Source organism: Manis javanica, chromosome 4 (assembly GCF_040802235.1).
Source record: "Manis javanica isolate MJ-LG chromosome 4, MJ_LKY, whole genome shotgun sequence".
Lineage (NCBI taxonomy): Eukaryota > Metazoa > Chordata > Mammalia > Pholidota > Manidae > Manis > Manis javanica.
The window spans coordinates 61,809,654-61,833,070 of NC_133159.1; the positions used below are offsets into that span (position 1 = coordinate 61,809,654).

The 23,417-nt window shown below is 36.5% G+C and overlaps 1 protein-coding gene across 2 annotated transcripts in view; it reads left to right on the forward strand.

Moving 5' to 3' along the window:
- The window catches only part of TNNI3K (TNNI3 interacting kinase), a 313,877-nt gene that overhangs the window by 122,984 nt on the left and 167,476 nt on the right, over nt 1–23,417 (forward strand). The window contains exons 12-17 of one of the 2 annotated variants that reach the window (XM_073234130.1): nt 15,590–15,676; nt 16,227–16,283; nt 17,235–17,327; nt 17,411–17,468; nt 17,594–17,788; nt 18,535–18,639. In XM_073234130.1, the coding sequence (XP_073090231.1) occupies nt 15,590–15,676; nt 16,227–16,283; nt 17,235–17,327; nt 17,411–17,468; nt 17,594–17,788; nt 18,535–18,639 (595 nt within the window). The remainder of the gene's footprint in view (nt 1–15,589; nt 15,677–16,226; nt 16,284–17,234; nt 17,328–17,410; nt 17,469–17,593; nt 17,789–18,534; nt 18,640–23,417) is intronic. The other variant, XM_073234131.1, reaches the window with a different exon arrangement.

Below are 23,417 nucleotides of genomic sequence, written 5' to 3' on the forward strand. Positions count from 1 at the left end.
ATGAGCTGAAAGCATTCTCTGTATTGGAAATTTCAAAAGAGAATGAGTTATCATATTCTTAGGTACCAGAGAAAGAAATCGTGGTATGTAGTGATAGTTACTTTCTTAGAGCAGATGTAGAGGTAGTCTTTATCTCTTATACAGAGGAATTTTGAAGAGAATTCAAAGTTTTAAAAATGAAATAAATACAAAGAAAGGAAAGGAGTACTTGTTAGACCTAACCCTGCTGGCAATGCCTACACTAGAAAAAGGGAGCCAATGATTAATACTTAAATATAAACTTACTTGAGCTCAAAGTGGTAAAACTTACTTGAGCTCAAAATGTTGAAACCCCAGGCTCTGATGTGAGAGCACCTGAGTTTATATCAAGCCATCTTCTTTGATTTGGGGAATGTTATTTATTCTTGCTGAACTTAAGTTTCTTTGTCTGAAAAGTGAGGATAGTAACAACTCCAACCTTGTAGGATAACGACTGGATGAGATATATGTGCAAATTGTTTACGACAGGGGTTGGCACATAGTAAGTAGCCAATAATTGACATTTCAATAAGAATTGGTACTTCAGAAATGAAGGTGACTAATAATGAATTCTTTATTTTAAGGAAGAGGAAACTAAAGACAATCTGAAAGTGAAATAGCATCTTTTTCATTGCTACTAAAATGTATTGCACCTCATAAGTGAGGTCTATTTACAAGCTCATTTGGAGTTTAAATTTTCAGGTGATCTGGGACAGTGTACATTGTTATCTTTGTGTCTGGCTTCTTTTGATTCACCCATATTATGGGCACGTAGTTGTAAATTGTTCATTTCTGTTGCATAGTATAATGTTTTATAACTATAGCCCTATATGTTTATTCATTCTACTGTTTAGGGCCATTTGGGTAAATTTCGACTGGGTACTATTAAGAGTACTGTTAGTATAAATATTCACATACATTTCTTTTGATGAATATCTCAATGCATTTCTGTTAGGTACAATGACCTTCTGTTTTGTATAAAAGAAATTCCAGGCAATTCTGTATTTCAGTATCAATTGGAAAATGTTACATATTCTGAAGCCTCAGGAGGCCTTAAGAAGTTCTAGTTACTCAACACATTGCATTTATTCAAGTGATTCAGTGTCTCTTCAGAATTTGAGTTTCAGAGAAAGACTGTTTATGAAACAGTAGTCTTCCGCAAGACAGCTCAGAAATAGCTGTTGCAAGTAGCTCTTCACAGGCATTGACTTTGTTTTTAGTTGATTGAGAGTGATAGTTGAAAACTGGTTTCATTTTTATTTTTTTGTGGAATTCCACACTTCATGAAACAATGAGTCATTGTGTAAGCTCCTAAGATTTCCTACCAAACAACAAATATCCTTTAGCTTAAAGGACTTACCTGTCAGTCTCTATAACATATGCCATATTTGTCACCCTTATTTGTTCAACTAATGTGCCAGGCATCAGGGTTGCATTTCATTATTACTAGGAATTTTTACAGACTGAATGCTAGTACTTAGGAGATGGATGTTTTGCATAAATGATTTTCCTGAGCAACTTGGAGATGGAGTTAAGGAAGCACTAAAACTTCATTTGGAGTTTCTTCTTTATAGAATAGAGATGACGTAGAAATGGTACCATCATGGCTTATCCCATTCCCTATCCTGTCCTGGGAGAGAGAAACCAGAGGGAGCTCCATAACCAGAGTCTATTTAAAAAGGGGTTCTTTGGATGTGCCCAATTTGAATAGCTTGTTCTAGTCTACCCTCTTAACAGAAAACTGGGAGGGTGTCTTTCTAAAGAGCACCCATCCCTGTTTGAATGGTTTTAAGATAAAATTTTCACCTGACCCAAACAAAATTTTTAGCTTGCCCTCTCTGGCTATTCTGATATAGGATAGGCAGGGGTGTTCTGGGTTCTGTGAGAGTTACCTACTTTCCTTTGGAATACTTTCAGAAAAGAGTTTACTCACTATAGCTCCTTGTGGGACCAGATATGAAGAATACTTTCCATGCACGTAGCCTTTTAACCTTAAGATATCAAAATCAATCTTGGAAATAATTTTCTTGGTGACCTTGATTTTATATAGAAGCCTACTGGTTAAGTTTCAATATTTCTCTTCCAGACTGCTCAGAGCTCCAATTTTACACTATTTAGAATGTTGCCCCTCCCCAAGTCGGCTCCCCGCCTTCCTTTCTACTATTCTATCTGAGAGTAGTGATAGCTGTCTTACTCACTTGGATTTGTTCTGCCCTTTTCCTGGAGTACAAAGGACTTGTATGAATCAATTTAAATTGGCCAGAAGAAATAGCCAGCAGCCTGCTTATGTTCAAATCCTCTGCCCTAATCACCAGTATGGAAAACCCATTGAAAAGACCTACACTAAATCTTACATTCATTGCATTAAAGATGAAACTGTTGAATTGAAAAGATCTCTGCCAATTAGAATTGAACACATAGCTCAATAGTGTGTCTGGCAGTTAGATTTGAAAAGACTGCCTTTGACAAAGAAAAGTGCTCCTTTATGTCAGGCTGCTTAGGGTCAGAAAATAACCTAAACTAGAAACAGAACTAAAAACTTCTTATTTGCCTGAGTACTGGCCCCAGTTAAAGTAATTTACAGAGGCTCCTATCCCAATATCTAATTACCCAGAATACAATATTTGTATACAGCAGAACTATGCTAATTCACAGTGACAGGGAGTTGAGTTGGAGAATTAGTAAGTGAGCAAAAACAATAAAAATCAAGGCTCCTGTACCATGATATATACTTTGTTCATTCCTTTTGACAAGTGTAGTATGGTGTGAATTATTCATAGTAAATCTACTATAGTGTATTCTCTAAAAGTAATGAAGTCTTAGAGTCATGAGTTTCTATAATTTTCATACAGGTAAAAATAACTAAGAAATAAGGGGTGGAGGAAAAGTAGAAGGAAGAAGAGGTAGATTCATTAAAGTTTTTGATAAATCTTCATCAATGGATTATAAATTCTCAAGCTTCTTCTATATTGAATTCTTAGCTATCTGGAATTTAGTTAGTTAAGTGAACCTAGTTTATTGTGCTCTTGTGGTTTACTAGTATAGAGGAAGGAATAAACAAAAAGTTTAGATGGTATTTCAAAATCTATCTGTGATTTTGTGTATACTGGTTACCTTTGTACAAGCTTAGTTACTTTTTCTTTAAAAAATAAATAAAATAACATCAATTCTCATTAGAACGGGAAGAACTTTCATCAGTAGGGGGATAACACACTAAAATATGCTTTGAAACATAGTAACTATGTAAGAAGCCACATACACTAAAATGGATAATAGAAGAGAACTCACATTCATTAAATTATCATTACATATGCATATATACATATGAATATATTATTAAACTACCAAAATAATCCTTTAAATTGGTATTATTTTTCTATTACAGATAAATAAATTTGAGATTTAGAGTTGTTAAGTCACACTTGCCCAAGCTGTATCAAACAGTGGAGAGCTGGTATCAAACAGAGGTCTGTCGTATTACAGAATTCAAGCTCTTACTACCCACTGTTGATCAGATAGATCCAAGTCCAAATTTCCTCATTATTTAATGACCCTGGACAAGTTATTTAACTTCTCTAAGCCTTAATCTTAAAATTTAAAATGAGTAAATTAATAACCACTTTACAGAGTTCTACTGAGGGTTGAGGATAAAATGTAAATGTCTGGAACATAACAGATTCTCAGTAAAAATAGTGATATCTAGTATTATTCATTAAATTCCTAGCTGAGGTTCAGTCAAGCTCCACATACTCGTAAATCTTACGTTCTTTCCTAATTTATAACACGCTTCAGTATCAAGTAAGAAATATGACATATTGACATGTTAGGAAGATGGACAACTCTATGACCCCTCTAATGAAGGGTTTATATCCCTGCCAAACACCAGTGGACAAACCTGGAATATAAACAAACATGTGTTATCTTGTTGTATTTATATTTATTATTTATGACTCAAGTAATACTATTCATTTTAAAACCCAGGACTGAAGCAAGATCAAGGGGGTTTTGAAAATCACTAAACAAAATATTGTGAAAGTACTTTAAAACCATCATTCTGATATGTATAGTTGTATGCAAGTATACATAAAACAATATTTTAAAACTTTACCACAAATTTGCAAGTCTCTTTTCTACAGCAGGGTTTTCTAAGTCATGGAAAAGTGTCAAAGAATTTGTGGTCATATTTTCAAACCACCACCTCAGTTGACATGCTGGATCCCTTTGCTTGGATGTCTCAACAAGTCCAAAATTGAATTTAGTATCTTTTTGTCTCATCAGTAAGTTTCTCCTACCACATCTCTTATTCATTCTGTCATTTAATGACATTACCATCCACTTAATGACCTAAGTCAGAAGTCTGAATTGATGGCTGAATACTTTTTCTCTCTCAGTGTCCCCTCCCCCATATCCATTCTATCAGAAAGTCTTGTTATTTTAATTCATAGGTACATTGTGAATCCATCCTTTCTTTTTTTATCACCTATAAAATTCATAACCTTATCTTTTACCTGTTCCATTTTTTTATAGCCTCACAACTATTGTTTTTTTGTCTTCAGCATCTTTTTATTCCATTTTCCAACTGTAGTTTGAAAGATGTATTCAAGGTATAAATAGGGTCTTATCATTCTCAGCTTAAAATCCTGAACTGACACTCTGTCACCTGTAGGAAAAAGTCCCGATTTATTATCATGGCATACCCTGTGCCCATGGCCTATGCCCTTCCTACCTCTCAAACCTCATTTCCAGTCACTCCTGTCACATGAGTGACCCCCACCCCACCACAATGATCACATTCACTAGATCACTAACACTCAAGGGGGGGTTCCCTCTGTGACAGGCGTGTTCTAAATACTTCATATACATTAACTCATCAAATCTGCACAAATGCATTCACATATTTGGAGTTCAAAATGCCTTGTTCCTCCTCACACATGTCATGTTATTCCATGTTTCCAAGCCTTTTCTCATGTAGTCCTCTCTGTTTCTACACCCTCCCATTCTCCTCACCTGACTCTACTTACTAAATTTATAATTCCTACTTAGCCTTCAAGACTCAATTTATAGTTTCTCCCTCCCACAAGTTCTTCTCTGACAGTCCAACCTAGCATACATGTCCTTTCTTTATGTTTTATTCTATCACATGCACATCTCTACCTGTATTTATCACTTCATATCGAAACACTCCCCTACTGTACTGTAAACTTTTGGGGAACAATATTTGAGATAGTAATCTTTGTCTTCCAAAAACTTAATTCAATGTCTGGATTAAGATATTAATAAGCACTGATATAATGTTGAAATAGAAATGTTCTTTACTCTATTAGTGAAGTATTAGATGTTTAATACATGTTTGTTAAAGTGAAATAAAGATTGAACAGACATTTTAGTCATAACATTCTATTCCAGGTTCCACTATAATATCTGGTTAGTTATAATATAGTTGACATACTCCAGAATACTAATTGCCACTATTCTGTTGTCTCTATAGGTATTTCTTGAAATATCATAGGTTTCTTATTAATTGCACAGTCCTAGTACTCAAATTAATAGATGGAAGATTTTAAAGAATGCTCTAAATGAAGTTTCTCTTTCTATGCATTGGAACTTGAAAAATATTTCCTCTGGCTGGAATGCTTTTCTCCTCCCTTTTTGCTTAATCAATTCATAGTCATCGTTCAAGTTCAACTTGAGAGACAATTCCTCAAGGAACTCCTCCCAGGCCCTCTAGCCTATTATAAAAAGCACCATTATGCATGTTCACAGCATCCTCTACCTGTCCTTCCTAGAGCTTGGCTAAATAAAATTTGAGTGAACATTTTTATAATTATCTTTTTTCTTTTGTGCTACACAGCATTCACTTTGAGAGTAAAGAACATTTCTATTTCAACATTATATCTCTTGTACCTTGTACCATTCATTCATTCAAAACATTTGTCACAGACCTATTATGTGACAAACACTATATTAGGAATTGAGGTAAACATTGAGTTAGACAGACAGTTTCTCCTCACTCTTCAGAAGTTTGAATTTCTATCAGAAAAGACTGTCATAAACAAGAAAACAAATAGAAATGGTCAGATAACAATAAGTGCTGTGACTAAAATAAAAAGGAAACACAATGGTTAAAAATTTAGGGACACTATTTAAAATTGAGAAGTCATGGAGGGCTTCTTTGGGAAGATGTTATTTGAGCTGGTCTCTAATGGGAAGTCAACAAATACTTGTGGAAGGAAAGGGAAGGGAAATGAAAAGCCAAATGAGAAGAAGAGGAAAAGAGGAAAGATGGATGCAAAACAACTTGGGTTGTATACACTGCTCTTTTGGCAAAAGCACTCACACTGTGGATTCTTATCTCAAGGTGAAGAAGGACTAGTAGTCTTGTTTGGGACTGATGATTAAGGGACAAGAATAGAGGGGGGAAAGGCAGATATGTTCCCTTTCGTGTGATATCAAATTAAAGTATTTTCAGATTTAAGTCCTGAGAAGATTTAACAAGTTTGGAATTTCTGTTGCCTCTGATTTAATTGACAGAGTGTGGGGCCAGAGCTGTCAGAGGAAAATGAGCCATAAAAGGACAAACATGCAGAACCATCCTCTGATTGCACTTTTCAATGTTTCTGGAAAGTGAGTTTTTGGCATGATGGGAAGGGGAGATAGGAGAATATTGAGCAAAGTCTCATCTGTATGATTGCTGTGGAAGTTGTGTCCTTTGAGGCATGTGTGAAGAAAGGCCCAGAGGCTTTGGCATTTTGGCAACCTGGGCATTTTGGACATCTGAGGCCAATATAGTTCTTTGGCTTCTATAATAGAGACCAAATCTCCATGTTCTCTACTTATAACCTTGGACCCAGAGGGGCTCAGAGTCACAAAGTCAAGGAGAAAGTCTCAGTATTGGTGTCATTTATTATTAATCTTCATAGTACTTAAAATCATTTTCATAGCAAGTTATCTTCTATGTTCTTAAAATTTAATTTTTCATAGCAGTCTGTTACCAGCATTCATTGTTCCTAAGATGAAATAGTGGGGATGGAGAGACACACTTACAGGGAAATAATAAAATTTATAATTTTCCTTCTTGAATAATTATGAATCATCTGTTATACAGATGGCCAAGATGTATATGATAGATTGCCTATGTAACAACCCTTTGGATGCACTTGCAGACTTAAATAACAACCTAGGTTTTAAAATAGGTGTTCAGATACCTTTCAATAACCACCCTAAATGTAAATGGACTGAATGCACCAATCAAAAGACACAGAATAATAGAATGGATAAAAAAGCAAGACCCATCCATATGCTGCTTACAGGAGACTCTCCTCAAACCCAAAGACATGCACAGACTTAAAGTCAAGGGATGGAAAAAGATATTTCATGCAAACAACAGAGAGAAGAAAGCAGGTGTTGCAATACTAGTATCAGACAAAACAGACTTCAAAATAAAGAAAGTAACAAAAGATAAAGAAGGGCATTACATAATGATAAAGGGCTCAGTCCAATAAGAGGATATAACCATTATAAACATATATGCACCCAATACAGGAGCACCAACATATCTGAAACAAATACTAACAGAACTATAAGAGGAAATAGAATGCAATGCATTCATTCTGGGAGACTTCAACACACTACTCACTCCAAAGGACAGATCCACCAGACAGAAAATAAGGAAGGACACAGAGGCACTGAACAACACACTAGAACAGATGGACCTAATAGACATCTACAGAACTCTACATCCAAAAGCAACAGGATACACATTATTCTCAAGTGCACATGGAACATTCTCCAGAATAGACCACATACTAGGCCACAAAAAGAGCCTCAGTAAAATCCAAAAGATTGAAATCCTACCAACCAACTTTCCAGACCACAAAGGCATAAAACTAGAAATAAATTGTACAAAGAAACCAAAAAGGCTCACAAACACATGGAAGCTTAACACCATGCTCCTAAATAATCAATGGATAAATGACCAAATCAAAATGGAGATCCAGCAATATATGGAAACAAACGACAACAACAATACAAAGCCCCAACAACTGTGGGATACAGCAAAAGCAGTCTTAAGAGGAAAGTATATAGCAATCCAGGCATATTTAAAGAAGGAAGAACAATCCCAAATGAATGGTCTAATGTCACAATTATCAAAATTGGAAAAAGAAGAACAAATGAGGCCTAAGGTCAGCAAAAGGAGGGACATAATAAAGATCAGAGAAGAAATAAATAAAATTGAGAAGAATAAAACAATAGCAAAAATCAATGAAACCAAGAGCTGGTTCTTCGAGAAAATAAATAAAATAGATAAGCCTCTAGCCAGACTTATTAAAAGGAAAAGAGAGTCAACACAAATCAACAGAATCAGAAACAAGAAAGGAAAAATCACAACGGACCCCACAGAAATACAAAGAATTATTAGAGAGTACTATGAAAACCTATATGCTAACAAGCTGGGAAACCTAGGAGAAATGGACAACTTTCTAGAAAAATACAACCTTCGAAGACTGACCCAGAAAGAAACAGAAAATCTAAACAGACCAATTACCAGCAACGAAATTGAAGTGGTAATCAAAAAACTGCCAAAGAACAAAACCCCCAGGCCAGATGGATTTACCTCAGAATTTTACCAGACATACAGAGAAGACATAATACCCATTCTCCTTAAAGTTTTCCAAAAAATAGAAAAGGAGGGAATACTTCCAAACTCATTCTATAAAGCCAACATCACCCTAATACCAAAACCAGGCAAAGACCCCACCAAAAAAGAAAACTACAGACCAATATCCCTGATGAACGTAGATGCAAAAATACTCAACAAAATATTAGCAAACCGAATTCAAAAATACATCAAAAGGATCATACACCATGACCAAGTGGGATTCATCCCAGGGATGCAAGGATGGTACAACATTCGAAAATCCATCAACATCATCCATCACATCAACAAAAAGAAAGACAAAAACCACATGATCATCTCCATAGATGCTGAAAAAGCATTTGACAAAATTCAACATCCATTCATGATAAAAACTCTCAACAAAGTGGGTACAGAGGGCAAGTACCTCAACATAATAAAGGCCATCTATGATAAACCCACAGCCAACATCATACTGAACAGTGAGAAGCTGAAAGCTTTTCCTCTGCCATCAGGAACAAGACAGGGATGCCCACTCTCCCCACTGTTATTTAACATAGTACTGGAGGTGCTAGCCATGGCAATTAAACAAAACAAAGAAATACAAGGAATCCAGATTGGTAAAGAAGAAGTTAAACTGTCACTATTTGCAGATGACATGATATTGTACATAAAAAACCCTAAAGACTCCACCCCAAAACTACTAGAGCTAATATCGGAATTCAGCAAAGTTGCAGGATACAAAATTAACACACAGAAATCTGTGGCTTTCCTATACACTAACAATAAACTAATAGAAAGAGAAATCAGGAAGACAATTCCATTCATAATAGCATCAAAAAGAATCAAATACATAGGAATAAACCTAACCAAGGAGGTGAAAGACTATACCCTGAAAACTATAAGACACTCTTAAGAGAAATTAAAGAGGTCACTAACAAATGGAAACTCATCCCATGCTCCTGGCTAGGAAGAATTAATATTGTCAAAATGGTCATCCTTCCCAAAGCAATATACATATTAGATGCAATCACTAGCAAATTACCAACAACATTCTTCAATGAATGGGAACAAATAGTTCAAAAATTCATATGGAACTGCCAAAGACCCCAAATAGCCAAAGCAATCCTGAGAAGGAAGAATAAAGTGGGGGGGATCTCGCTCCCCAACTTCAAGCTCTACTACAAAGTCATAGTAATCAGGACAATTTGGTACTGGCACAAGAACAGAGCCACAGACCAATGGAACATAATAGAGACTCCAAACATTAACCCAAACATATATGCTCAACTAATATTTGATAAAGGGGCCATGGATATACAATGGGGAAATGACAGTCTCTTAAACACATAGTGCTGGCAAAACTGGACAGCTACATCTAAGAGAATTAAACTGGATCACTGTCTAACCCCATACACAAAAGTAAATTTGAAATGAATCAAATACTTGAATGTAAGTCATGAAATCATAAAACTCTTAGAAAAAAACATAGGCAAAAATCTCTTAGACATAAACATGAGTGACCTCTTCATATCTCCCTGGGCAAGGGAAAGAAATGCAAAAATGAATAAATGGGACTATATCAAGCTGAAAAGCTTCTGTACAGCAAAGGACACCATCAATAGAACAAAAATGTATCCTACAGTATGGGAGAATATATTCATAAATGACAGATCTGATAAAGGGTTGACATCCAAAATATATAAAGAGCTCACACACCTCAACAAACATAAAGCAAATAATCCAATTAAAAAATGGGCAGAAGAGCTGAATAGACAGTTCTCTAAAGAAGAAATTCAGATGGCCAACAGACACATGAAAAGATGCTCCATATCACTTGTCATCAGAGAAATGCAAATTAAAACCACAGTGAGATATCACCTCACACCAGTAAGGATGGCTACCATCCAAAAGACAAACAACAACAAAGGTTGGCGAGGTTGTGGATAAAGGGGAACCCTCCTACACTGCTGGTGGGAATGTAAATTAGTTAAATAGTGATGGAAAGCATCCATAATGCTCCATAATGATGGAAAGCAGTATGGAGGTTCCTCAAAATGCTCAAAATAGAAATACCATTTGACCCAGGAATTCCACTTCTAGAAATTTACCCCAAGAATGCAGCACTCCAGTTTTAAAAAGACAGATGCACCCCTATGTTTATCGCTGCACTATTTATAATAGCCAAGATATGGAAGCAACCTAAATGTCCATCAGTAGATGAATGGATTAAGAAGATGTGGTACATATACACATTGGAACATTACTCAGCCATAAGAAAAAAATAAATCCTACCATTCGCAACAACATGGATGGAGCTAGAGGGTATTATGCTCAGTGAAAGAAGCCAGGCGGAGAAAGACAAGTACCAAATGATTTCACTCATATGTGGAGTATAAGAACAAAAGAAAATTGAAGGAACAAAACAGCAGCAGAAGCACAGAACCTAAGAATGGACTAATAGTTACCAAAGGGAAAGGGACTGGGGAGGACGGGTGGGAAGGGAGGGGCAAGGGCGGGAAAAAAAAAGAAAGGGGCATTACGATTAGCATGTATAGTGGGGGGGGCACGTGGAGGGCTGTGCAACACAGAGAAGACAAGTAGTGATTTTACAGCATCTTACTATGTTGATGGACAGTGACTGTGAATGGGGATGTGGGGGGAACTTGGTGAAGGGGGTAGCCTCATAAACATAATGTCCTTTATGTAACTGTAGATTAATGATACCAAAATAAAATTAAAAAAATAAAATAAAATAAAATAAAATAAAATAAAATAAAATAAAATAGGTGTTCAGAAAGTTGAAAGCAAAGAGGTTTAAAAGGGAAAAAAGCACTCCAAATGTAAGTAGTAAAGGAACACAGAAGACAAATTAAAGAGAAAGCATGGAATCTGGGGAGTACAGATAGGACTAGCAGAGTGGGGGGCAGAAAATGAGACACTTCAAGCTGGCAAAAACCCTCAGGGCTCTTGTGAGTAATACTCAGAAAGTGTGAAGCATTATTATAACTGCATTAGCCTAATAACACAGCAACATCCTATATGGGTAAAAAAAACTCAGATGTAGTTAGTAAATTCTTAGATACGGGAAAACATTTATTTAATTAGTGGAAGTTTGATTATCTCTGGATGTGCTCCATTAGTGTGCCTGGGTTATCTGGGTATATCCATTACCAGGAGTTTGGCTTAACAAATTCATTCAGTGAATTCCATCAAGGCATTTTTCTGCTTAACTCCTTGTGGCCAACTATCAGGCAACTGAGCCCTAGTGGTTTTCAGGTTTCTTTGCATACACTTTGGTAGTTTGTCTGAGCAGTAAGAGCAGTAGAGAATTTTCCATATGTGAGTGCTTCAGCGGGTGGTGGGAAGTCAGGCGGAGATGCCTTCCAGAGCTGAGGGGGCCTCTTGGCATTTCCCTGGCAGCCTCGCGCTTATCATCAGCCAGAACCCAGGCACTCATTAGGCTCTTGATGAAAAGCATCCCAAAGAAAATGCCAGCAAATCATGCCACTGTGCTGGCAGGAAATTAAAACTGCTCAGAGCAAGTGGAGCCAAGAGAGCTGTTGAAATGAAAGGTAACATCAAGGGTGTGATCACTGATTCACACAGTTGGTCCGGCTTCAAGCTGTGGCTTTCTGCTTGACTAGGGAAAGCAGGAGGCCCTCTCCGCTGTCAGCTGCAGTGAGTCCAACAGAAGAGCTGAGACAGGCGCGGAGGTGGGCTCTGTGAATTAAGCTTTGTTGTGCTCCGGTAAATCCTTGGGGTTTGGGTTGTTTTTCCTCCCCCAAAGGAGCCTCTCCTAGGAAAAACAAAAATTAAAAAAAAATTTTTTTTTCTCCTAGTCCCAAGCACTTAAAGACCAAATTAAGTAAAAATACAACTCCCAAAGTGCCACCCTTATTAAAGTGGGGGCAGACAGTATGGAGAGGGGCAGACAAATCCTCAGAACCTATGCATCTAGCAAAGAGGATGAGGAAGGAGTATTTTAATTCCAGAAAACTTTCTGTTGGCAGTGCTGCTTTTATCCTGAGGCTAAAATAATCATCGGCAATAGGGAAGAAAGGGGGTACTTAGTAGGAGCCATCACCAACATGCAAACAAAGCACCCTGAAACTTTCATCATTCCGGGGCGGAAGGCAAAGCAGTGGTTCCCCAAAGATGTCCAGGTCCTAGTTCCTGCAACCTGTGAGTATGCTGCCCTCCGTGCTAAAGGGGAATTAAGGTTGCAGATGGAATTAAGGCTGCTAATTAAAACTTTAATAGAAAGATTACCCTGGATTATCCCAGTGGGCCCAATGGAATGACAGGGTCCTCAAATGTGGAAAAGGGAGGCAGCAACCGAGGTCAGAGTGAAATGAAGTGAGGACTCAGCTAGCCATTGCTGGCTTTGAAGATATAGAAATGGCCCAGAAGCCGAGGAATGTCAGTGGCCTCTATGGGTTGGAAAAAGCAAGGAGATTTATATCCCTTTCCTCTAGGGCTTCCAGAAAGGAATGTACCCCTTCCAACACCTTGATTTTAGCCCTGTGAGAACCATGTTGGACATCTGACCTCCAGAACTATATGATAATAAAGTTATATCATTGAAGCCACTAAGTTTGTTGTAATTAATATCAGTAATAGAAATGGAATACCTTGGTATTTAGAAAAATTATCTGAAGCTCCATAAAGGAGTTTCCAAGTTCACCTACAATTGTCGACATAAAATAGTATAAGAAAGCAGTGAAAAGATCCAAAAGGTACCTTTATATATTAGAATTGTTAGGCATATCCCATACATTTTCTCATTTAATCATAAAATTTACAACAGCCGTATGAGGATGTATCATCAGTTCTAATCTGTAAATAAGGATGTTTTTAAAAAGTAAAACAAATCATGTCTTTCAACTAATTGAAATCCTCAGTGGTCTCCTATCTCACTTACATTAAAATCCAAGCTGCAAATCTATAATAGGTTGGAATAAGTCCAAAGGTATAAAGTGTCATATCAATAGTGTCAAAGTGTGGACTCCTGGTTAGCATCACATGGTACTTTGTCAGAAAAGCAGCTCTCAGGTCCCACTACAGACCTTTTCAACTACAGTCTCTGGGGTTAAGGCTCAGGAATCTGGGTTTTAACATGCATTACAGGTGATTTCTACACAACTTAAAGGTCTCTGAAGTGCTGCTTGTGAAGCCCAGGATGTATGCTTACCCGCTGCTCCAAGTCTGGTACCACTCTCATCCTTGATTGTGATGCTGAAGTCACACGGGCCTTCGTTCATTTTCCGAGCATGTCATGTTTGCTTCTATCTTGGGACCTTTACATTATCTATTCCTTCTGCCTATTAGGCCCTTCCTTTAGAAATCTGTCTTTTGGCTAATGTCTTTTGGGTCTTGAGGCTTCCCTAGTTATGAACACATGAGAATCGAAAGAAAAAGTGCTAATAGGACTAGCTCCTCACTACTTCATCACAACATATGTCTATTGATTTGAGAAAATCACAAACCCACCAATCATGAACAGAGAAATCTATGGATAATAAGAAAATGAAGATTAGTTGATAACTTCGTGATTTAAGTTTTACTGTAAGTTTTAACAATGTGATCACAATATTTCCTTTTCTTGAGCAAAGTGGTCTTGATATGTTAGACTTGGAAAAAAAACTTTTAGTGCTAGTAAATATTATTTTAATTATTCTATCTCATGATCTTGCATGGTCTATTAATTTTAATTCTTTTTGGACAGGAGGATTCGATAAGGAGGCACAACTCAGCATATATTCTATACATTAGCTAGGGGTATTCTGAACCAGTGTTAACTATAAATGCTTTGTAATGGATAAGCACATAAGCTTTTTCAATTCCTTATGCCTGCCATTTTTACAATGAGTTCTGCTGCATTTCACAAGTCTCTTGGCAGGACATTTAATGTGGGTTTTGTCTTCCTTTTAAATAGGTTTTTTCAGTAATTATTTTTATAGTAAAACATAAAATAGTATCAAAGTTTAGTTCTACTGAAAATCATCAGTCTACTCGGAGGAGCATTTAGCATGTTTTATCCTTCACAATAAGTCCCTACTGCAGCTAATAAACCCCCACACTTTTGGTGGTAATATATAATAGAAATTTATTTCTCAGTTGTTTAACACTCCAGGGTGGCATTTCTGGTCAGTGGATATGGATGTCTTTTTCCCATTGCCTAGGGTCTCAGAACGCTCTCTATCAAGCCAGCAGATGGAGAGAGTAGAGAATGCTCACCTATTTCTTAAAGCCCAGACCTGGACATGACATCAGTTTTGCTCGTGTTTCCTTGGTGAGAATTTATCACAAAGCCACAATTGGTTGGAAGGGGAATAATGAACTATCATCCATGGGTGAACAGCCATTCCCAGTGACAGAAATCACTCCATGAATGGGGAGTCACAAATGTTAGGGGCAGCCAGCTGTGTCCTGCCACAAAAACCTATGAAAATTATCTTAGTGCCATATTATATTGCAGCTGTTAACCAAATGTAATGCTTAATCACAGCAAATCTATTTCTCCTTCCTCACCATATGTGCTTTTCACCCTTTTAATGATGCCCTTACTGCAGACTCCCATAGCAGTTGATATTTCCTCATTTAGAAATTCTCATCATTCTTACTATTTGTCCAACCACACTAAGCTTCTTAAGGGTAGGAAAACTCACCTTTTTCTTTGTATTCCCAATATCCAACAAGTGCTTAACATAATGCTTCTTATATGGTATAGTGCCTCTTATAAAGTACAGTCTCAATGAACTATTTTGAATGAATGAGCAAATGAATGAAATTATTGAATTCCTGTTGCAATATATTATCTCTTGAGATACATCCTATGTTTCAAGCTACCTCTAGGCACTTTTGAGTTAGATGGTCAGCTGAATAAATTAAACAAAAATTCAGGCCCTTTGCCCTTTTTGTCTTTTCATAAAGGACATGATGCAATTGTCACACTCCTGAAGCATTATAAGAGACCGCATGATGAACTGCCCTGTAATGAGTATTCTCAGCCTGGAGGAGGTACCCCGTTCTTACTCAGTTTGTGTTTGTTAGTGCATTATTGTGCCTAAAGGTAAACCTGTGTTTCTACTACTATCATTCTGGGGCTTGGGAAGAGGGCATGTTAGATTGCTTTAAGAAAACTTATGTTTGGGTGAAAATTAAGAATCCTCCACTTAGGCTGTTTTCTAACTCACCAGTCTGCAACTCCTCCAAGTTTACCACTCCCTGAACTGGGTGTTTATGTGGCTTGAATGTGACTAGTAAGGTCTAGGTAAGCTGAGAGCAGTTCTGTTGCATTTCAGTAATCCACTAAGGCAGGACAGAGAATCCTCAGATCCAGATACAAATTAAATCTACTGGAGTCTGCTAGACCTTGGCTTAATCTTCTTATGCACTCTCTAAATAAACACTTGCTGTACAGCTTCAGTATCCAGAAAAGAGTTGGGCTTAGCTATAGTCTCAGTTTTCTTAGCAGGTTTCTTTTGTTACCTGCTTTTTTTTATTTTTAACTGTTATGTAGTAAAACATGATTGCTACTTTCAACTATATAATACAATTTAATTTCTAGATGGCTCCTATGTGTCTGTTCCATCCCCCTTGGGGAAGATTAAAAGCATGACGAAAGGTATTTTAATATAGAACAATTGTTATATTTTATTAGTAAGGATAACTTTGCCTCAAATATGATAACTTTCTGTTTTTTATGTATCACAAAATGATGGCTATTTTGCAAGCATAAACAATTACTATTAACAAAGCATTCTTTCCATAATTAACCTTACCTGCTGTACTATTTTGCATATTCCCTCTCAGTTCATGATGGTATAACTGAAAAATTTCATATGAGGTTTTAAGAAAGAGGAAATTCTCATAGGCATTTGTATTTTCAATGAAATGTAAGTTACAAATATTAATATCTTTAAGAATTGGGAATAAGGTTGCCATAGGAAAAAATTTTTTGAAAAAAACATTTTTTTCAAAAGATCTCAGATAAATACTTTGGAAACTTTTGAATGTATGCTGCCTAGACAAATTAATACTATTGAATCAGGCAAATAAGAAATATGATTCAACAGTAAATACATATTTGACTATTTAAAATTTGAAGTTTTAAAAATTATTTTGGTTTATAGTATTTTCTCTGAATGATTCATGTGCTTATTTCCTGACATCTAATTGGCATTCCTCTGAGGCTGAGTTTATGGGTATTTGGCTAAATCCTCTGTGATAGATTGCAGGAATTGACCAGATAAGACTATTGTGATGTGATATGGACTGTACTCAAGGATTGTCATGTTATGTAGACAAGCTAGCTGTTGATCAGATCAGGAATAAACCCTCAGCCTTGATAACAAAGATCAGGTAACAGAGGCAAAGAACTAACAGGCTTTTAATGCAGGAGTGTAGGGATCATTCGTGATAAAGTTTTAATATCTCCAAGTAGCCAGTTCTAGTTGGAAAATTAAATGCTACCAGAGAATGACATATTTTGGTTAGTAAAGTATATATATGCATCCTGTATACACATCCACGTGTGTGCTTTTTATCTTAAAAATAAAATAATTCCTGTTTACAGAGAAGGCGGATGTTCTCCTCCTAAGGGCTGGATTGCCCTCACATTTCCATCTTCAGCTCTCAGAGATTGAGTTCCATGAGATTATCGGCTCAGGTAACCTAAGAAAACACTACTCTGCTTTAGTTTAAAGAGCTCAAGGTAGTATATGTTTATTTATTTCTCTTAAACAATTTTAGGTTCTTTTGGAAAAGTATATAAAGGACGATGCAGAAATAAAATAGTGGCTATAAAACGGTAAGCAGGCAAATGAAAAATGTTGGCGTCCAAACGGAGTTGTGAACTTCGAGAAGCATGCGCATGGTGAACCCCTCGTTTGGATCTGTCTGTTGACTGAGGATTTTCTATGACTGCCATTTCAGTTACAGAGCCAACACCTACTGCTCCAAATCAGATGTGGATATGTTTTGCCGGGAGGTGTCCATTCTCTGCCGGCTCAATCACCCCTGTGTAATTCAGTTTGTGGGTGCCTGCTTGAATGATCCCAGCCAGTTTGCCATTGTCACTCAGTACATATCAGGGGGTTCTCTATTCTCCCTCCTTCATGAACAGAAGAGGTATGGGTCTTTTGTTCTCACCTATTGTTTTACATGTCAGTGGAAGTATCCTTGCAACACCTCAGATGCTTTCTGCTTGGATGAGCCTTTGCCTTCTGAAGTCTTCGAGTGCTAGGAAGTGTGGCGTTTTAAAGATGGCTAATAATGTATGCCCTATAATTATGTTGGATAAATAGAAATACTTCTGTGCTTTCTTAACAGTAATTCAGTTGAAGATAACCAATTCAAGGAATGTAAATTAGTAACTCAAGCTTATAATAATTAGACTAAATTTGACCTACCAATAATGCAAATATATATAAGATCACAGTAAAATAATTACCAGGGGTTACAGTATTTATTTTAAAAAGATTTAAAAAAGAATGGTCTTTTATAAGTCTAATTTGAATTCACTTCCTAGTTCTATACATACAATAATTAGAATGTGGTTCCACTCAGTGGTTAAAGTAGATTCCATTTTCATGTTATTACAAAGAAATTAAGTATAATATTACAAATATTATAAAATCAAGTAAAATATTATAAGTAAGAGGGACTGATATCTGAATTGATCTATAATTAAACATTATCTGATGTAGAAAACCTCGTTTTCCAGATTTGTTGAATTTTGAGCTTAACCTTCAATAAAGTAAAAAAGGCTGAAATTACACAGCGTAACACATCACACACACCATTGATTTCTCTTAGAAAGATACAGTATTGGCTTTGCCCATTTCATCCTCATTAAATCTATTTTTAAATTTTAGGATCCTTGATTTGCAGTCTAAATTAATTATTGCGGTAGATGTTGCCAAAGGCATGGAGTATCTTCACAACCTGACACAGCCAATTATACACCGTGACTTAAACAGGTATTCTTTCCCCTAAATAATAAATAAAGAGTTGTATAACTGACTAGGAATCTGTTAGAGATTTCAGTGATGATACAGTTTAGATTTATTGCAGATCATGGTTTTCTACTCTGTAGGTAAGGGGACAAGGCTACCATAAGCCTACACAATAGAAAGTTTTGTCATTGTCTTTTACAGAAATAGAAAGCTGTAGAGCTGCTTCTCAGGAATCTTTCAAAACTGTGAAAAATTTTCACAAAGAGAATGATGTCTGTAAGATTCACCATCTAGCTAGTTCTCAGGTCAGTAAAGTCAGATCATGGATTGAGATCAATGACTATTATAGAACGTTTTAGAAAAGAAATGTCTCATACAAAGTCAGGTCTTATAGGAGGACTTGATATAAAATTATTTGAAACACTGGATTGTGATCACCATTTTGGTATTTTTGTAATAGAAAATTCAGCCAAAAACACAGCAGCTAATTTCACCTGGTTTTCATGTTACATGTTCTCATGTGAAATAGAGACTTGAAACAAATTTAAAATTAGAGTATTTCAGGGGTGGGACTCTAGGGGATTTAAAAATTTTTTTAAACAGTGAAAGCTTTCTCTAAGCAAAGTCTTACAGGAATGCTAATATACAGAAAGAAACAGCTTTAGTTGGAGGCAGAATGTGGTAAAGAAATCTGTTCACTTCCCATTTTCTACTGCCAAGGAGGGAGATCCCTGGGCCATCTCTGTGGAATCCCAAAGGTGCTATGGAAAATAGCTGGTCTACTTTATAAAATAAGTCTAGTTTATAAAGTCAGATTATTCAGAATCATTAACTAATTTCCTTATTATCAAAAGGTTCATATAGATACCATATACAATCCTTTGTATAAAACAGTTCTGAAACTACTAAATATTAATTACTCCATTCAGCCATTTGTTCAACAACTACTTGGGTATCTGCTATGTTCAAAGCCCTTATATTTGGTGTAGTAGAGCTTGCAAAGTGAAACTGCCATAGACTCCATTCCTAAGGAGCTTTCATACTTCTCGTATAGGAGAAAAATACCTAATTAAATACACTTTATGTATCAAATAACAAGTTCTATAAAGAGATAGTGAAAAACTTCTATAAAATTTCAGGAAAAAGAATATTAATTACTTTTGAGAAATTTAGAGACAACTTCATGAAAGAGCTGACATTTCAGCTTGGCCCTGAAGGATGGATAGAATATGAAATAGTATCCTAGGCTTAGGGAAGACATTAAGATAAATAAAGATATAAGAGCAATGCATAATTTCACTTTAATGGATGCAGTGTATAAATGTGTGTAGTGTATGTAATGAATGAAGCCAAGTGTTAGGAGACAAATTCAGAAACATAAACTGGAACAAGAACACAACAGAAGTCGGTAAATGATAGAGCAAGGTAAGCAGGAAGGAGGCACTGAGGGTGTTTCAGCTAGGAATCAAAATTTGAAACTGTATTATGAAAAGATTAATCCAGCATCTTTGTAGAAGATCAGCTGGAAGGGGAAGTTAAGAAACTGGTGAAGCAATTGTAATAATCTAGATGAGAAGTAATGAAAAACAGAGTTTCACTAGTGGCAGTGGAAATGAAAGGAAGAGATATGAGAGATAGAGATAAAATTAAATTAGATATGAGAGTGATTGAATCTTAGGTACTGGAGGTAAACATGTAGTACTCAATCCGTTTATAATTATTTACTAGTTTTTAAATAAAAGTCATTTATTTACTGTCAGTTATTAGTTCTTTTCAGTACCTCTCTTTTTTTTTTATTAAGGTATTATTGGTATACACTCTTATGAGGGTTTCACATGAAAAACAATGTGGTTACTACATTCACCCATATTATCGAGTCCCACCACACACCCTATTGCAGTCCCTGTCCATCAGTGTAGTAAGATGCCACTGAGTCACTACTTGTCTTCTCTATGCTACACTGTCTTCCCATGATCCCCCCCCCACACCATGTTTCAGTACCTCTCTTTTAAAAACATTAATAAACATAGTGTTTCTTTTCAGTAACAATATTTAAGAAATAGATTTAGGTGATAAATTAGCATGATGGAAACTGGTGATTGGTGCATTTTAGGAGTATTATCATTTCATCCCAACTATCTTTCTTAAAACAAATGAGTGATTGTTGAAAGTTTTCTCTAGCTGTGACTCTTCATTTGTGGGACAATTGAATGTGTGTTCTGTTGCCCTGTAAATGCAAGTTGTAACCACTACTTTATAAAGTAGGGCCAAAAATATAAATGTTGATTAAAAGTGGAAACAGAACATTCACAATATAACAGATATGTTTATATTTACCATTTTTTTCTGTCTCTTATCTAACCCAAATGCTTAATTGTACCAAAAAGTCTTCAGATTTTTATGAAACACTGTTTCATAAGTGCCTTCAATATAAGAGAGTCCCCAACTATTGTATTTATTATTTGTGAACTATTTTCTATTAATCTTTAATCTGACAACAATAAAAATTCAGTTTTTCAGATCAACACTGGTATAACATTGCATATTGCTCAAAAGAATGTAAGTCTTTCCCTTCAGAGGGTTTACTACAATCTGGTTGGGTGCATAGAACATATGCCCAGGAAGCAATTTAATTGCTATTTAAGGTAGAAAATGATTAAGGACCAAAATGATTAAGCAACAATTTTCAAAGGATTTCAACTAAGTCAAAGATCAAAGTAGAGTTGAAAATCTCCTGGAGGATTTGGAGCTAAAACTAAAACGGGCATGTATCTTTCCTTAGTCTTTGCACAGCATACTTATCCATTCCTACATTTCTATAATTCTTAAGAGTCCCACTTAAAGAGATAAAGGGAAAGCGCACATCAGAGTGAGGAATTCAAAGACTGCATCTGTATTGAATTTATCTGTTTACATTTTTCTCTTCTGTCCCCATGCCCCAGTCTGAGCACTTCAGTGCTTCAAGGGCAGAGTTCCTGTTCTCTTCATCTCGGAAATGTTCAATCCATTTTAAACTGAACCAAATTCTTCAGATACTTCACATATTTCTATGTGTGTCATGTCAGGAATCAATGGCCTAGTTAGTACAAATATGGCTACTTATAGATAGAGTTCGACTAATTTATCCTATACTTTTTATAGTTGTAATGAAAGTGGCTACTTGAGCTTATTGATCAGACCCATAGAAAGGGGCACTTCCACCCTTGGCTTTGTGGTTGTTGGTTTATTTGAGTGAAAAGAAGAACTCTGCCTTTCCCACAACAAGCTTCTTACCATAGAGGCCTGAAGTTAATTTTGATCTTCAGTATATAGTAAGGAGAATTTCAAGGAATGATAAGGAAGTCGTTTTTTTCAACAATGATTACAAGATTGATGATAATACCTACCATTTATTTAACACAATGGAAACGGAGCTCTGCTAAGCCCTTGCTGTGTATGCTTTCATTTAATCTCGCAACAATTCTATAATATAGTTATTATTGTCTCCATTTACTGATAAGAAATACTGACTAAAGAGATGAAATCTAAGGTCACTGTCTTATAGGGTTCTTAACTTCATATTATTGTGGTTATATATATATATATATATATATATATATATATATATATGTCGTTCCAAGAACAAAACCAAGTCAGAACAGAAAAACCACCAGCCATTTATACACCTTGCTCTTTGTACTTCAGTCCTTAATAGGCTCAATTCCTATGACCCCAGCCATTTGTCATATCACCTCTTTGAGCTTCTGCTGCAAGGCAGCTGCATCTGGGGAAGTCTGTCCCTACTCACTAGGTGAAACCGCAGCCTGCATGGCTCTGATCATCGATGTAAGAATTCTCAAACAGGCCGAAAGAGTAGGTAAGGAAGGAAGGAATTAAAGCAGGAGTAGTAGTGAATGGCAGCAGCCATACAGGCCGTAGAGAGCAAGAAGGACAAGAGGGGGGTAGAAAGGCAAGTTCACTGGACTGCTTAGCACACAGCAGATCCCTTGCCAACTCCGGAAGCTGGGGTCACCTGGCGTCCAGTGTCCACTTGAATCTCCACAGCATGGGAAGTAAGCCCCTACCACCCCAGGATTTAGGGGGAGCTGCAGAGACTGGATGGAGTGAGATTATGATCTGAGAACTTCCCAAAGACAAAGAAAGGATAATTTCAGGCAGGCTCCTAAAGAGCATGATCTCACAGCTGCAGTCCCACTGGAGTCACCAGGTGATGGGAACTTGCAAGCCCAAATCAGAGATCTCAGTAGCCCTTTCCAACTTGCCTGAAGTAGAACAGAGGAAGTGAAGAATTGTACTTAAGACTAGAAAATTGAACAAAATGGTGAAGTAACAGAGATGCTTAACACTAGGAAAAGGGGTCTTTTAATCACTCAGGAGGCTTGGAGAGCACAGAGACAAAACACAGTTAAATTGAGCAGCAAGAAGTCTTTATTTAAGGCAAAGTACACACTTGAAGAGTGGGGAGTGTGGGCAGCCTCAGAGAGGAGGTGTGCTTAAAGGCTTAGGATTCCTGTCGTTAAAGGATTTCAAGAATGGGGCAAAGGGCCAGGGGGCGTAGACTTGACATGTGGTCTCATGATGTCTTATCTTTGGTGAGAGACATTACATCACCATCCACAGTAAGACCTCTAGATATTTTGTAAGATAAACTTAACACAAGGAACTATTGATGCTCTTCCTCTCTGAGATAGTGGTTACTCTCAAGGAGTGGAAACAACATTTAGGGCTGCTTTCCCTGCCTTAAAATAGGGCCAATTGTTGGCTAATTACCATAAAATACGTTAGAAATCTTACCTCCTATC